Source organism: Lampetra fluviatilis, chromosome 7, assembly GCF_964198595.1.
Source record: "Lampetra fluviatilis chromosome 7, kcLamFluv1.1, whole genome shotgun sequence".
NCBI classification, from domain to species: Eukaryota; Metazoa; Chordata; class Hyperoartia; order Petromyzontiformes; family Petromyzontidae; genus Lampetra; species Lampetra fluviatilis.
The window spans coordinates 15,628,804-15,644,077 of NC_136281.1; the positions used below are offsets into that span (position 1 = coordinate 15,628,804).

General features: G+C 43.1%; 1 protein-coding gene across 1 annotated transcript; it reads right to left on the bottom strand.

Annotated features, from left to right (window-relative positions):
• Positions 1 to 1,317: 1,317 nt before the first annotated feature.
• SRP54 (signal recognition particle 54) lies at positions 1,318 to 13,766 on the bottom strand. Its single transcript, XM_078858652.1, has 15 exons — positions 13,229 to 13,766; positions 11,229 to 11,320; positions 11,044 to 11,128; positions 10,110 to 10,214; positions 9,242 to 9,308; positions 8,413 to 8,470; positions 8,001 to 8,151; positions 7,668 to 7,816; positions 7,196 to 7,296; positions 6,983 to 7,069; positions 6,306 to 6,379; positions 6,053 to 6,161; positions 4,633 to 4,803; positions 3,725 to 3,820; positions 1,318 to 2,978 (listed from the first exon to the last, which is right to left on the bottom strand). Exons 1-15 carry the CDS (start codon positions 13,304 to 13,306, stop codon positions 2,887 to 2,889), a joined length of 1,515 nt encoding a protein of 504 aa, XP_078714778.1. The 5' UTR covers positions 13,307 to 13,766; the 3' UTR covers positions 1,318 to 2,886.
• Positions 13,767 to 15,274: the final 1,508 nt, after the last annotated feature.

Genomic DNA, 15,274 nt, shown 5'->3' on the forward strand with positions numbered 1-15,274 from the left:
CTTTACGCCATACGTATTCGTCACTCGTTAACCCATACTGGAAATAGGCGTCGTCGTTGTGCTGTACCCTAAATATCTCAGTGTCATGTGACCCAGGTCACCAGCTACCTGGAAGTTGTTGGCACAAGGGCCAGACATCGGGGCTTTAAGTGAGGTACCGGAACGATATGATTTCGTGGCTTAGCGATTCAATAAGGAATAATTGCTCATTGTGCTATACGGATGAGCAACTAAACACTACTGCCATCATGCGGTTGGGTCGCAGTCCGATGCCTCATCGGTGATGTGCCATTAATTTTGAGTTTCGACGTCCGCTCATTATGTGAACCAAGTATCAATCTTGTGCGTAGTACGTGCAGTGTACGAGTAATAGCCCCGGGGATTGTCGAGGTCTCAAAGGGAGTGTCGAATATGATGGCACTGTCACCGTGACCTGCTCTTTTGACAGCTGCAAAGAGACGAATCGGTTGGACATCACCTCCGAGCGCTGGTCTGCTTAAGTGATGTTTAACTATTAAGCGTGCCCTTCTGAATGTTATCACCCTTTCATAACCTCGCTGGCATGAATAGCAGCTCATCGGCAAGCACTCATCCACGGTCACCGACTTGTCTTGTAAATAAGGCTCGTCGGAAAAATATGGGGGGTTTATTTATTTGTTTTGTGTGATGTGCATTCAGTTCATGTGCCGGCTAATCACTTACTTATAAACGAGTTATACGTATCTCAGTGTGGTCTGGTGACTGTTGTTTTTGCTGCCTTGGCCAAGCTTGATAAATCGGACTTACACAATGTATTTGTTATAGCTACTTTATGTACCCTTTTCTCTATTGTGCACTGATGGTTGTACCTCGCTGACCCCGTGGCCATACTGTACACCCGTGAAAGAGCCTCATAGCTCATCGGATTCCTTCTGCAGTGTAAATATTAATTCTGATATATCACGTGTATATGTGTAATGCATTTCTGTCGTGTATTTTGGATGAAGGATCTTATTAGATACTTGGCAGCCATAGACTATCCCCGAATGTTGTCTGGCTAACACAAACTTTGGCCAAATTATAAAATGAGCCCTTCTTATTATTGGTTCTTTCGGTAAAGTCACGTGGAAGGGAAATAATAAAATAAAACACGATCAGGATAGAGAGTGTTATTGTTTTATTGGTATTATTTTATTATCTCCCTTCTACGTGACTTTACCGAAAGAACCAAGAATATGAATCCCTGCAGTCACGAAAGCTTTAAATCGAAATTTGAGCCCTTCTTGTTCGGTATTCGATTCAATTTAATACCAATGAAAAACCACTCCATCGTATCAGTAATTGTTTATTCAAATGAAAAGACAACAGCACGCTTTAAGAACAGAATGTTAACATTTGTTGACCGTTTACATTTTAAAAAGTGTCAACCCTAAAACATAAAAACAAATCTAATAGCGGCATTAATGGGGGTGGCAGATGCGTAACTTTACGCTTACTTCCGAAGGTAATCTACGCAGCGAATGTACGCCTTTGGCTGCTCGCTACTCAATTAATCTGGGTAAACGTTTACAAGTGACGTGGCCATATAAACTTAAAATATATATAAAGATCTCATTTAGAATTTAGCAAATGTTTTATAGTACATGCTTAGACCAAGTTTCCCACCATACACAACCAACACGGCGAGTGAAGACACCCGTGGTTTGTGTTGCCAATTATCCTCAAGCATTCTGCACTCATCAGCCTCTAACCGTATAACAAGCAGCTGGGCGGAAACGAGTTCAGTTTGGGAAGACAACGCTGTCCCACATTGTACGTTGCATTTAAAAAGTCAGTGCCTGCTCAATTATGCTTCGAACAAAACTCACCGGTTGGCAGTTGCGATCCAACCGTGGAAATCTCACTCTCATTGCAAGCGCCTCGCAATCAACCAAAAAGACAAACCGCTGAGTTACGTTCCACATAAATGCTACTGAAATTTACTGACCCTGAAAGGGATGGCCGAAGTTTAGCCAGCCAGGATTTTTACTTGTAACCTTCCAATTGAGTCGAGCACACAACCAAAGGAACAATAGGATACATACTCAAACCAGATTTAACCACGAGGCACCTCAACAAAAAGAACGTTCAACTTTTAACACCTTAGGTGAGAAAGTTAACAGTATACATTTTTTTGTTCCGTCAGATGTCAAAAACACTTGTGTTGATAATAGGTGACGCTTTGAAACAACGGCCCTTCTTTACAGCACAGTCCTCTCTGAGCTATAAATAAACGTTACCTATTATGTTACTTTTTTGTTTTTATTTGTGCTTGTGTACCGCTGCCAACCCAGCAGCAGTAGCTGCATCACAAGATATTATCATTTAATGCAATTCTACACGTGTGCCTCACCATCCACATCTTTGAATGAAAAGTTGACGATGCATCCTCTTGTTACATCACTGTCACACTTGTATTTAAGTATTTGAACACTTCAAAGAGTGTGTTTATAAATCACATCTAATTGCTGGATATAAGATAATTTTCCAAATATTTTTGGAATAGGCATACAATTACCAAAACATAGTTTGAAAGCAAAAGCAATGCTAAAGAAGCCAACAGTCCCAGTTAACAATTCAGATGCCTAAATTGTAAACCCCTTACAATTTCCCAAATAATCGAGTACGATCATTATAAATAAAGTAGTATTGTTTACAGAAAATAACCCTCATCAGCTGGAATATTGTGTTGCAGACTGGGACAAAGTCAATATGCATTTTAAGTCAACGTTGACCAATGTATGTACACGAATGTCCCATGCACCACTTTTAATCAACAATGGTAACGTCAATGGCGAGGTTACTTTAACAACGAGTGAACTTCTTCCTGCCAAAGTTGCACGCCGGATCCACAGAGGTGAACAACCTTTAGAGGCTATCCATGCCCAATTTCCCCTTGGCACTGCCTGCAGCTCCTTGCTGGAATTGCCTCATTATGTGCTGCAAGCCTGACATGCCACCTGCAAAGGACACAGAAAGAACACTGCAGATGAAACGCTGTCCCCCCCCCCCAGTGCCGCTGTAGAGTCCAACACAGTATGCACAATCAAATGTGGGGCCTGATTGTATTAGAAATGTAAACAAAAAATATAAATTGCCTTTTTTTTCCTGTTAAGTAGCATACAACTCATGACATGTAGTTATGGAGCATCGGGGGGGGGGGGGGTAAATGGTTTGATATTATTATGCAGAATTTGTTTAAACAGGCAAGACTCGGCACCGATTTCAACTTTCTGGGGTCTCATGACTAGCAGCCCTGATGTTAAGCAAATAGCACTGAGTTTGCCAGATGTCATTGGCCTGGTCGTTCCAAATCTAAAAATCACAGGGTTCTAGGTCAACACAAAAAACAATATACAAAAAAAACCGGTGCATTTTGTGGAGCATGATTAGTGATGAACAACAGATATTGACCTCTGTTCCGTAAATCCACATTTAAGTGTATTTGATTTGTTACACTGATGCTCCCATTAAGCCAGTTTCCCGGCTATTTAAGAAAAGAAACATCCATATTGCAGCGAACAAGTACAGCGTCCTTATGCAATATTGAACAAAAGAGGTCGTAAATGAAACACGAAAATAAAAAAACAATGCAAATATGAGGGCATGAGGCACCATAAAAAAGTTAGGTGCATGCACAAGTAAACTGTGCGTTTTGGCTTAATGGTAAAAAGAAGAGGGGGAGAGAGTGAAGGAAGGTGCATACCCATCTGCTGCAGCACACGGGGGTCCATCATCCGCGCCATCTGCTGGTTGAGTTTTGCCATCTGTGCCGAGTTCACGTTCTTTGCCATGTCGCCACCTGATGCCACACGCAACGGAAACGACGCTTAACAGCTTCCGAAACCGATGATCGGTGGTACAAGCCTTGAACCATTACACGTACCCTGAATTTGAGTTAACGAGTACAACTTTTAAGATGGCAAGGTGACACTCGTGCAACGTAATACCGTGGCCTCATTTTCATTGTAGAAATATAGATGTTATGTATACATAAACACACATTTATTTATGCACAAAATGCAATATCTGTTTAACATGTAGGCTTTCGCGACCTATATTATCCATAAGAGGGTGTTTTTCAGGTTAGATCATGTAAATATAAACGTGTCTTTAATCCCCCCACAGCCAATTAATAAGGTTTGCCATGTAAACAAAGCACGCCAATTTGTTACTAATTCAGGATACTCGTGTGTTGGGGAGTAAACCCACATTTACGTGACAAACCTTACGAATTGGCTGTGTCAGGTGATGGCGGGTTTAAAGACACATTTATATTTACGCCAGCGAACCCAACAAAAACCTTTCTTATGGAAAATGCGATGTCTTATTATTTTACTTTGTGACAGCCATGACACCAGGGAGGGATCCCCACTCACCTCACTGGTCAGTGAAATTAGTGGAGGGGGTAGTAGAGGCCAAGACAGATTAAGTTACCACTCACCACTGATGTTAGCCGTGGCCAGGAATCAAACTCGATTAAGTGTCAGCCGGTTCAAACCACTGCACCACTGATGCCCCCTGACACTATATTACTCCTCTCATACAAAAGTTCATTCCTCACAAATTGCCATTCGGATGGTCATTGTGCCAGACACTGCTTCGCACTGGTACCTTTGAAAAGCCCCTTGATTCCTCCCATCTTCTTGACCATCTGTGCAAACTTGGTGTACTGCGTGAGCAGCTCCTGCACCTCGCGTGTCGACACCCCGGCCCCACGCGCCACGCGCTGCACGCGCCCGGGCTGCTTCGTGAACAGCTTTGCCCCGTCCTTGTTGTCCAGCTCTGCCACCATAGACATCCACAGCGTCGCTCCAATCAATCAACACGCAGCCAAAGCCACACATCTCACAACTTGTCGCTCTCCAATTGGTTAACACACAGCCGTATCCACACAACTTGTGTTTCCCCAATCGGTCAACATACAGTCGTGTCCACACATCTTGTGTCTCTCCAGTTAATAAACATGCGGGGGAAAGGTGCACGTGACCCGATGGATGATGTTATACACTGACAATTAGTGTTGGTGTCCTCTATACACAATGCATGAATGTAATTAGTACTGAATTCATGAATATTCACAAACACAAGCGCAGAGGAGGTACATATCAATAACGCATTTTGTGCACTGCCCTCTGCTGCCCAACTCGTAGTTCCGCAGCTCCGTGACAACCTGTGCGTACATGATGCTTGGCCATCCAAGCACCTGGGATTAGCGTGGTTGGCTATCTACGGTGCGAAATAAGTTCAACATACACACATACAAGCACTACCCAGACTGAACCCTGTGGAGCTGACAAGATTAGATGCAGTTCGGATGGTTTCGTCACAGGCAGATATTATGAATAAAACACATTCCTGCGGAGGGAGCTGGTAGGAACGTTGGATTGCTCGGTCAATGGCCAGGGTCAACGGCGGCGTGGTGTATTCCGCAAATATGCCCGACTGTGAGGGCGGGCACAAGCCGGCGTGAGTAGGTTAAACGTTGAGTTTTATAAGGGCACCACGGGGTGACCAAGCCTCTCCCCACCCAGCCCCACCCCTCCCACACCCCACCCAGCCCCACCCCTCCCACCCCCCACCCAGCCCCTCCCCACCCTCCCCACCAAGCCCCTCCGGACCCAGCCCCTCCCCAACCAGCCCCTCCCCACCCTAAAAAAAAAGTCGATCTGCATGTAAAGTGTCCATATAACTGCATATATAGTATTTGTCAATCAACGCTTCTGTTAAGGATTGAGAAAGTAGTTTGGACTTGAACATTATCAGAAACATATTTATACTGGAGGAATCTGAATGAACTACAAGCTCTTTTTCACAGATGTACAACATAATTTTGCTGTTGGAGAAAAGTGTGCTCGAACCCACCCAACAGTCTAAACTACATTGATAATTTTCAGTCCAGGTATGGATAATGGGACATTCTACGTATTGTACGTCACAATGTTTGCAACCATGCTCTCTTTTAGATGGAGAAGATGAATACAACATTATAATGTATGTCCTGTTCAGAAGTGCAATGTCCAAGTCCACACACCTTGGTCATTCATGCTGTCCATAATGGTCATGAGCTTTTTGAGACGCGCCATCGACTCTTGTTCGTTTCCTTTGCTCATGAAATCTGTCCCGAAGCCTGGGATCATACCCTAGACAATGGAAAAAATTAAACATGTTACGTTCGAAAAAATCGAAACTTCAGACATGTGCAAACTTTTTTTCTTTTCACCATTGCATTATTCGTTGATATTTTGTATTCGTTATTGGGAAAAATGCAGGAGAAAATTGCTCACCATTATCTGACTGAAGGGTCCCATTTTCATGATGTTCTGGAACTGTTCGTACATGTCTCGTAGGGTAAATTGACCTACAAAGATAGATAAGTCCTCGTTTAACAAGTTTTCACAATAACACGGTTCTTCTACGAGGGAACACTGTTCGCAAAACAAGGAGCACACGGTCGACGATAACCTACTTTCCTGAGCTACGCGGCTGAGCGGTGCGGGAATTCTGGCTATGCGCCCCTCCACTCTCCACCCACCACCACAATAAGCAACCACAATCTCAGGTAAGTGAAATGTTGCATACATTTTATTAGTTTAATAATTGTTACATACATCTCTATCCTCGCTCTCCCTCCCTCACACACATAGCAAATGTAACGAGGCTCACATACACGCACACATGTATAGGTACATGTGGCATTTAAGTTATTCAGGCGTGTTAAATACGCGAGTGAGAAAGTGTGCACTTTGGCATATATCCCCGATTAGAAGCCGGGATTACACCGTTGAGGATATCCTTCTCTACTGGTTGCCTACGCCATCATCAGCTCGGGAGTGAGGTGGTGTGACAAATTTAGAGGGCCGGTGTATCTAAAAATGCTAAACCTTTCAAAATGACGACAAGAATGATCAGGTCTGATAGTGATGGAGTCGTCGCATGATTACATTCTCCAGAATCGGCTTACCGTGCTTGAGTTTATCAATCAATTCTTCATTGTCATCAAGTTTGAGCTCATTCACTTTATCGATAAGCCCTTCAATATCTCCCATTCCTGCAAGAATAATGAGAAAACAATGTTAAGTTCATCCAACTCGCTGTCATTAAGATCAAAATCAGAGAAGTAAACAAACAACAAAATCAGTGACTTAAAAATTATTCAATACAAGGTGCAACTCACCCAGCAGTTTGCTGATGAAGGGCTGTGTCTTAAAAGGCTCAAAGTCATCAATGTGTTCTCCTGTGCCAATAAAAATGATCGGACTTCTTGTGGCTGCCACTCTGTTGGAAAATGTTATTAAATGTACTCATCAGACGTGCTGAATTCATAACAGAAATACCAGAAAATGTACACCAATGCAAGCAAACTTTGAACAAAAAATGCGTGCTCTGGCGTTGCAGTGTTGCACATGCACAAAGAAAAACTTAACACATTCAACAATAGCACTGCCCACAAAGGGGAATAATACGCGATTTGTCAGCAAACGTCCAACTCGTCGTCTACGATTTCCTTTTTAAAAGCGATTGACACAAACGTTGGGGTTTATGAATCGTAGAACATCGCAATACACCACTGTTTAAAGATTAAAAAGCCAGGCATTCCTGAGGCTCAAGCGGGTGACATTGTTTAGAAAAGGGGAGGAGACACCTACGCGCTGAGTGCACCGCCGCCCTTGGCATGGCCGTCCAGCTTGGTAACGATGACCGAGGCCACGTCCACTTTGTCTTTGAAGGCCCGGGCCTGTGCTTCACACGCCTGGCCGATGGAGGCATCCATCACGTACACGATGTTGTCTGGGTTCTGAAAGATGAAAATTGCAACATTTTCAGTCGGTACGAAAGTAAACCGATTCAACATTCATCACGTAAGAACTGAATCGCTTCCGCAGACTGTTCCAGCATGCGGAGTGAAACGTGAGGAATGCTGAACAACTCTTCGTTGCAACCCAAAAATGCCCGAGATCACTCTGGCTAAGAGTACTGACCACAGCATTGGAAACTTGCAGCATTTCCTCGAACAGCGACTCCTCCTGCTTGTGACGGCCACTCGTGTCCACCACAATAATCTCAAAGTTCTCTCTCTTAAACTTGTCCACTCCATCCGCCGCGATCACCACTGGGTCAACCTCTGTGTAACTGCAAACATAAGTTCGTCAAAGTCGCTCAAGCTACAAAGGACTGCAAAAAAAACACGTTAAAAGGTCATGATGAGGTGGTGCTTATTAGTAAGCACGCAGCTTTTACGCATGCAGCCCTTGATCAATCCACCAATGGATGAAGGCCTCCCCACACCGTGTGGGTCGTGGGAGATATTGAACCATACTTCATCACACAGATCAGTGCGGGTTGGTGAAGATGGAGAGCACTGAATGTTGAAGCATATGACATGCAGCTTACCTGCCGTAGAACGGTATGCGGGCTTTTGTGGCATTTTGCTTCAGTTGATCGAAGGCACCTATGTGGGAAAGAGTAAATTACACTCAGTTCAGGATGTATTTGTGGATGATGGAATATGACAACATAAGATGTTCCCACTACTTTTGTATTGAAAAATAGTTTTACTGTGATTCTTTCTTTAGTCGACAGAAATTAGCTTTACCGTGTGAACGAAGTTAAAAATACATACACAGAACTGAAAATGGTATATAAGCTGTGTTTGGAGTGGTTACTACAGATAAAATCTTATACGGATGCAGTTAAAGCATACAAATATATTACAGTAAATTACGATACATTTCTAATGTAGTCTACTACTTTTTGTAAGTTACAAAATACAAATACCACAAAACAATTTCATGATGATAACATTTAGAAAGAAAAACATTATTTTGTTCCTTGCTTAATTTTGACTTGAAACTTTCATGACTGCAGGAAATCATATTCTTGGTTCTTTCAGTAAAGTCACGTGTAAAAAAAAAATTTAAAGCAAAAAACCCACGACATTTCGATCGCAACACAAGCGGTCTTCATCAGGCGGAGAAATGAAGACTGCTTGTGTTGCGATCCAAACGTCGTGGGTTTTTTGCTTTTATTTTTTCTTTTAATAATATTTTTATTTTCTATCTACGTGCCTTTACCGAAAGAATTAAGAATATTAATTGCTTAATGTTTGTCACTAATTACAGTTCACTGTTGAACAAAGTCTTTGAAAAACGATGCCACTTCCAGGTTGGCTACAGTATCACAAGGTGTGTTGAAATTTAGTTTCCATGACAAAAGAACTTACCAGCTCGGAAAGTATCGGCACAGACCAGACAAGCTTTCCACCCTTTTCTTTGGTAATAGTAAGCAAGCTATGAAAGGGAAATTAGGAAGCATTAACCAATACACATAGCACCAGTGCAGTCACATCTTAAATGCTTTTGAAACCACAATTAACATAAGAGGTACCCCCCTTGGACTCCAGGATCATTTTAAAATATTTTCAAATAAATGTCATTCTCCCAATGTATCCATTGTGCGACCGGCTTTATGTCCTGAGACAAAGTATCCATTCCGATCTCTCACAGAGCAACGCATCCCATTGTGTTGAGGATAACCTAAAGAAGAGGACATCAGAGCTATCGATGTGGTCCCTTGAATTGGCTTCTGAGCTACAAAGGAGATGCCAACACTTTACCACTTGCTCTGCCAAAGAGATTAATGTTGGTTGCATGGCAGTAACATTTATATTTATATCTCAGAGCAGGCTTCATGCCATTAAGTGTAGCACCAAAGTTAATGTCATGGTTATTTTGTGTGTGTTATCATTGGTCACCTGGGCGACCTGGCCACCTCCGATAATTGGATCTCAGAGGCTGTCTATGGCTCTAATTTGTGTGGGTGGGCTATTTTATCCCTGGGTCTCCGATGCCCTTTACTCCTTGTGCTTTTACGTCTAATTTTTTTCCCTGTTTTCTTTTTTCTCCCTGTTTTTGCCCTGGTAACTTTATTTTATTAATTGAGTTTCTTAAGGTGCTTTGAGACACTGTGGCATTTAAGCGCCAAAAAAAGTCAAATCCTGATCCTTCAAAAAGCACGCACAGAAACCCTGCGAATACAATCTAGTATATACCCATGAGAATATTAACATTCATGCTTTTTCAAGGTCTCACTTTTGTGCACGTGGTGGTTTTTCCACTGCCCTGCAGTCCCACAAACATGATGATGTTGTGTTTTCCTTTTACAGGGGTCCATGCCTTCACCCCAGGGTCCACCAGCTGGAAAAAAAAACACAATCAAGTGAAATTAGTGACCTCAAAAAGTAATAATAGTAACCATACCAAAATAAGTAAACCAAACATAATTTTTGGTGGCAACTCCTTGTTTTATACTGGCCTCTATGAACTCCAAGCTTATATCAGTGTTGGCTATTATTGCTAAGCATAAATGCACATTGTGACATTACTTGATCCCATTAAACCTTCACCCTCAGACAACCCAGCATCACTCGTTTAATGTCACATTCTGCTGATGAGATTCAGAAGTTAAAAACCAATCCAAAGGTTGCCATGTGAAACAAATGTTGCTGGAAACATATGGGTCCAGAAGGCCCATAGAGCAATGGACCAAAATGTTATTTAGTCCTACATGGTGGATATCTCTTATTTTGATATTGGTATAGGCTACAATTAGTGTCAAGATGGTCTTGCATCCTTTACTCAGCCAACACTTTATTTTTGGAAATGTAATGGTATTCATAATATTACAAAACAGAACCTTATACAAAATATGAGTGTTCTAAATCTTGGTCAATAAACATGTTTCCCATAATGGGAAAAAGCCAAACCTACATCAAATGTGTCACAAAGTATAAGTGTGCACGTCACCTGTAGTCTTATTGAGTGTTAGGATTCCCTTTCAAGATGGTGCTACATTAAGATGTATGGCCAATTCGATTCGAGTGTTTGGCAAGTGGGAAAAAATCACAGCGTGCAGAGAAAACCCACACGAGAGGACAACACTCAAAAGTTCCACAGAATGTGACTCTTTTGCTTTCCTGTCATGTACTGGCCACGTCCGAGCCCGAGACTCAGAATGTGATACAACCTTGACAAGTTCCTTGAACACTGTGTGCTGGATCATCCTCCTCTTGTTGAGGCCAGTCGCCATCTCTTCCAAGTCGATCGCGGACCTGCACACACAAAGCCACTTATAATATATCTACTTTGTTACACGTTGCTGGACTTCATGTCACGTTAAGCAAGGGAGAAAAAGCGTGCAACACAACATACTTGACATTTTCTCTCAGTGTCTTCACAAGCTTGACGTTGACATCCGATTCCAGCAGAGCCGCACATACTTCCTTCAGCATAGAGTTGAGGACCTAGATTTTTCAAACAAGGAGAAACGACCATTCGTTACCCAATGTACACACACACAACTCAAAACCTGTTCCCCAATAATAGACAGCAATCATTGGCAATTTTGCAGTGGTTATGTCAACATGAGGCTTGTACCAGGCTAGGTGCACTTTGTGGCCAGTAAATATTTTAAGGCTCACTGTTAGGTCAACCAGACATCATGAGATTTACTGGTTAAAACAAACCGTGGTTATTGGCAGCACCTAGCATTGAGATACGCAGCTCAAGTCATATGATTTCCCCTAGAGCAGTACTCATGATATGCTTTGGGTCTTTCGGTAAAGTCACATAGAGGTTGAAAGAAAATTTAAATAACAAAAAACTACGACGTTTCGATCACAATGCAAGCTGAGGCCTCAGCAGCTTTCCTCTGTTTTTTCAGCCTGAAGCCGACCGCTTGCGTTGAAATCGAAACGTCGTAGTTTTTTGTTATTTTCTTTGAACCTATCTACGTGACTTTACCGAAAGACCCAAAGAATATGAATTCCTGCAGTCACGAAAGCTTTAAGTCAAGAAGTACTCATGATCTTTATAATGCGCAATTCTTAGAATCGGTATCAAAGCTCACTCTGTTGTTGACCAGGAGCATTCCAAGGGTGGAACATTCCGCATTCCTATGGCGGGGTCCAGTCTGTACATCAACATGGACCATATGGTTGGGTTGCCAATTGACCACATGAGCCACTTAACAATGTTATGCTGACGGCCTTCCAGCACTGCCTGGTCAACACTCCGCGAGTATAATCGAACAGGAAGACATCTGCATGAGTGGTCTACGTTAATAAATATTAACAGGGATCATTAAAATGGTTAACCTATAGCGTATAAACGTAGACGAATACACATACATATCGTTATTCAATGTGAATACGTCGTGGACATAAACAGAGTCAATGGCATATGGGTGCTGTAACTTTAAAACTCATGGCAGTTTCTAGAACTGTGTTGTTTTCATACTCTTTGGTTTTTTCGGTAAAGTCACGTAGGTAAAATTTTTTAATAAATTTAAAAAAATTAATACATTTTTACCTACATGACTTTATCGAAAAAACCAAAGAATTAAAAAAGTAAAAATACATTTTTACCTACGTGAATTTACCGAAAAAAACAAAGAGTACGAATCCTTGCAGTCACGAAAACTTCAAATCTAGAATTACGTGTTGTTTTCAGTTTTCTTAAATGACACAATCGCATCTAGCAAATCATACTGTGGCACCTTTGTGAGCCTTCAAGGCGCAAAGCGCCAGTCCCTTTTAGGCTTCACAGAGATCAGTGCCAATTGTCAGAAGGCCGAGCCGCGCTGTTGAAACACTTGGGATCCATCCCATTCGGTGTTAAACCCCTGGAGGAGCACGGTTACCCAAGGGCCAGGCATGTCCCCGACCCTTGCTGGTGGTTCGTGTCCATCACACGGTCTCTTCGTACCAAGGCGACCTTTGAGGATTCGCGATTTTGGCACGAGGGCCCACAAAGCCGCATTGAAATCTCCACGAGGACGCCTCTGGTAACCGTGTGGAGGCCATCCTCATGTGAAGCTTTCGTGACTGCAGGAATCCATACTCGTTGGTTCGTTCTTTCGTTAAAGTCACGTCGGTAGAAAGCTAAAATAATAAAACATCACGACGTTTCGATCGCGACACAAGCGGTCGTCCTCAGGTGGAACAAATAATCCAGAGGTGCAACTACTGAACCAGCGAGAGAGATGTTACAACAATGTTATATATACACCGTTATATATACACAATTTGTGACTTCTGGAGGTGTTCTTTAACAGCAACAACAACAACAATGGCAATACTCTCGACGGCGGCGTGAGGCCATCGCCGGTCACAGAGAGGCCCCCCCAAGATGGTTCGACGCTTCGTCGTCACCTCCTCGTTGATGATGGTCGCATTGCTGAGGGAGCGCAGGGCCGCGGTGATCTTCCTGCCGAGGTCCGCGAGCACCATGGTGCCTGCTGTGTCTCCCCCGCGTCTTTATATCAGTGCGTCTGTCGTCTCCCCCGTGTCTGTCTCTCTATCGCTGTGTCTCTGTGTATGTCTCTCTCTCCGTGTCTCTATCGCTGTGTCTCTCTCTCTCCGTGTCTCTATGTGTGTCTCTCTATCGCTGTCTCTCTCTCTCCGTGTCTATGTGTGTGTCTCTCTATCGCTGTGTCTCTCTCTCCGTATCTCTGTGTATGTGTCTCTATCGCTGTGTCTCTCTCTATCGCTGTGTCTCTCTCTCCCTGTGTCTCTCTGTGTATGTCTCTCTATCGCTGTGTCTCCCTATCGCTGTGTCTCTCTATCGCTGTGTCGCTCTCTCTTGTTTCTCGTTATTTTTTCGTGGTCGAGGAGCCCCCGGCCCAGCTAAGCAACAGCAGGCGGCGGTTGTGGACGCAGCGATTGGGGCCCCAACTCTCCTTGAATCGATTCCCACCGGAACGATTCGAATCTCGGATCGATTCCTCTTTCAGAATGAGAATGATTTATTTATTTATTTATACAGAAGGAATCCGATGAGCTATAAAGCGCTTCCCCCTCCCCCCGCCACCACACAGATGTTTCCAGCAGGGGCACGTCAGGTCAGATTAAGTGTGTACAGGGCGATCCAGATGTCTTGTGACTCTCGTTTCATTATTTAAAACTTAAAACAAAGTAAGGTGTATTGCAAACATTAATTAATATGCAAATAGGATAAAACAATTGTGTGTGGGGGGGGGAGGGTAATTAATTGGGGGTCACAAGACATCTGGACCACCATGTACATATCCGTACAGTACTGTGCATTAGTGTCAATCCACTGCTGGATGAGGGCCTCCCCCAAGGCGTGGTGCGGGTCAGAGGTTGATGTCGTTACGTGCCACAAGTGACTCGGACAGGAACAATTTGGTTCGTGTTGTCACCGTTCACCGTGACGATTCATCTATCCATGTCCACACGATGAATCTCTTCCTTGAGCTGTCATTTGTGGCCAGCTCGCTTCTAAACACATTCCTGCGGAGGGAGCTGGTAGGAACGTTGGGTTGCTCGGTCAATGGCCTGCAGGGTCAACGGCGGCGTGGTGTATTCCGCAAATATGGCCGACTGTGAGGGCGGGCACAAGCCGGCGTGAGTAGGTTAAACGTTGAGTTTTATAAGGGCGCGGGGTCACGAATAAGGTCTGAATTGGTCTGCTATATGGTAGGGCACTGATAAGGGGTTGACAGGGATGATTTTCTGACCCCCCCCTCCCTACGGCAAATCAATTAATAGCCAAGTTGTTTGACAATAAAGATTCGATTCAAGAATTGTATCATTTTTATTGGCGGCCTCTAGAGGCTGTAAACCGCACACACCTTAGAGACGATGTGAAAAAAAAACAAGTATGTGTTTTACCCTCTCTGGCAATAAAACAGGAGTTGTGTTAAGATGTTCAAACACCAAATATAAACATTTTGCAAGGAATCAAGGACTGCATTAACCACAGAGTACTTGTGGCGAACATTCAAATATGCTCTAATATATGGCATCGTCTATACCAGAAACATTAGCCTTCTAGATTTGAAGTTTTCGTGACTGCAAGGATCCATACTCTTTGGTTCTTTCGGTAAAGTCACGTAGGTTAAAATAATGTTTCTATTTTGTGGTTTCAACATCTTACCATTATTTCTTGCTGTGGCTGTCCTACCTGATAACGGAGGCTTATGTTGCTTCCGAAAGGTCGTGATTTAATGTAGTTGTTTTCATTTTATTTTTATTTTATATTTTTATTTTATTATTTGTTATTATTATTTTCACCTACGTGACTTTACCGAAAGAACCAAAGAGTATACATCCGCCTTCTTTATGGCCTAGTCTCGCCAATATCAGACCAGAGAACGCCAACAGACGAACATCACAAGGGCAATGCACTATCAGGGCATGTAGACATAGCTCTGGGTGAGCTGCTACAAAATGGGA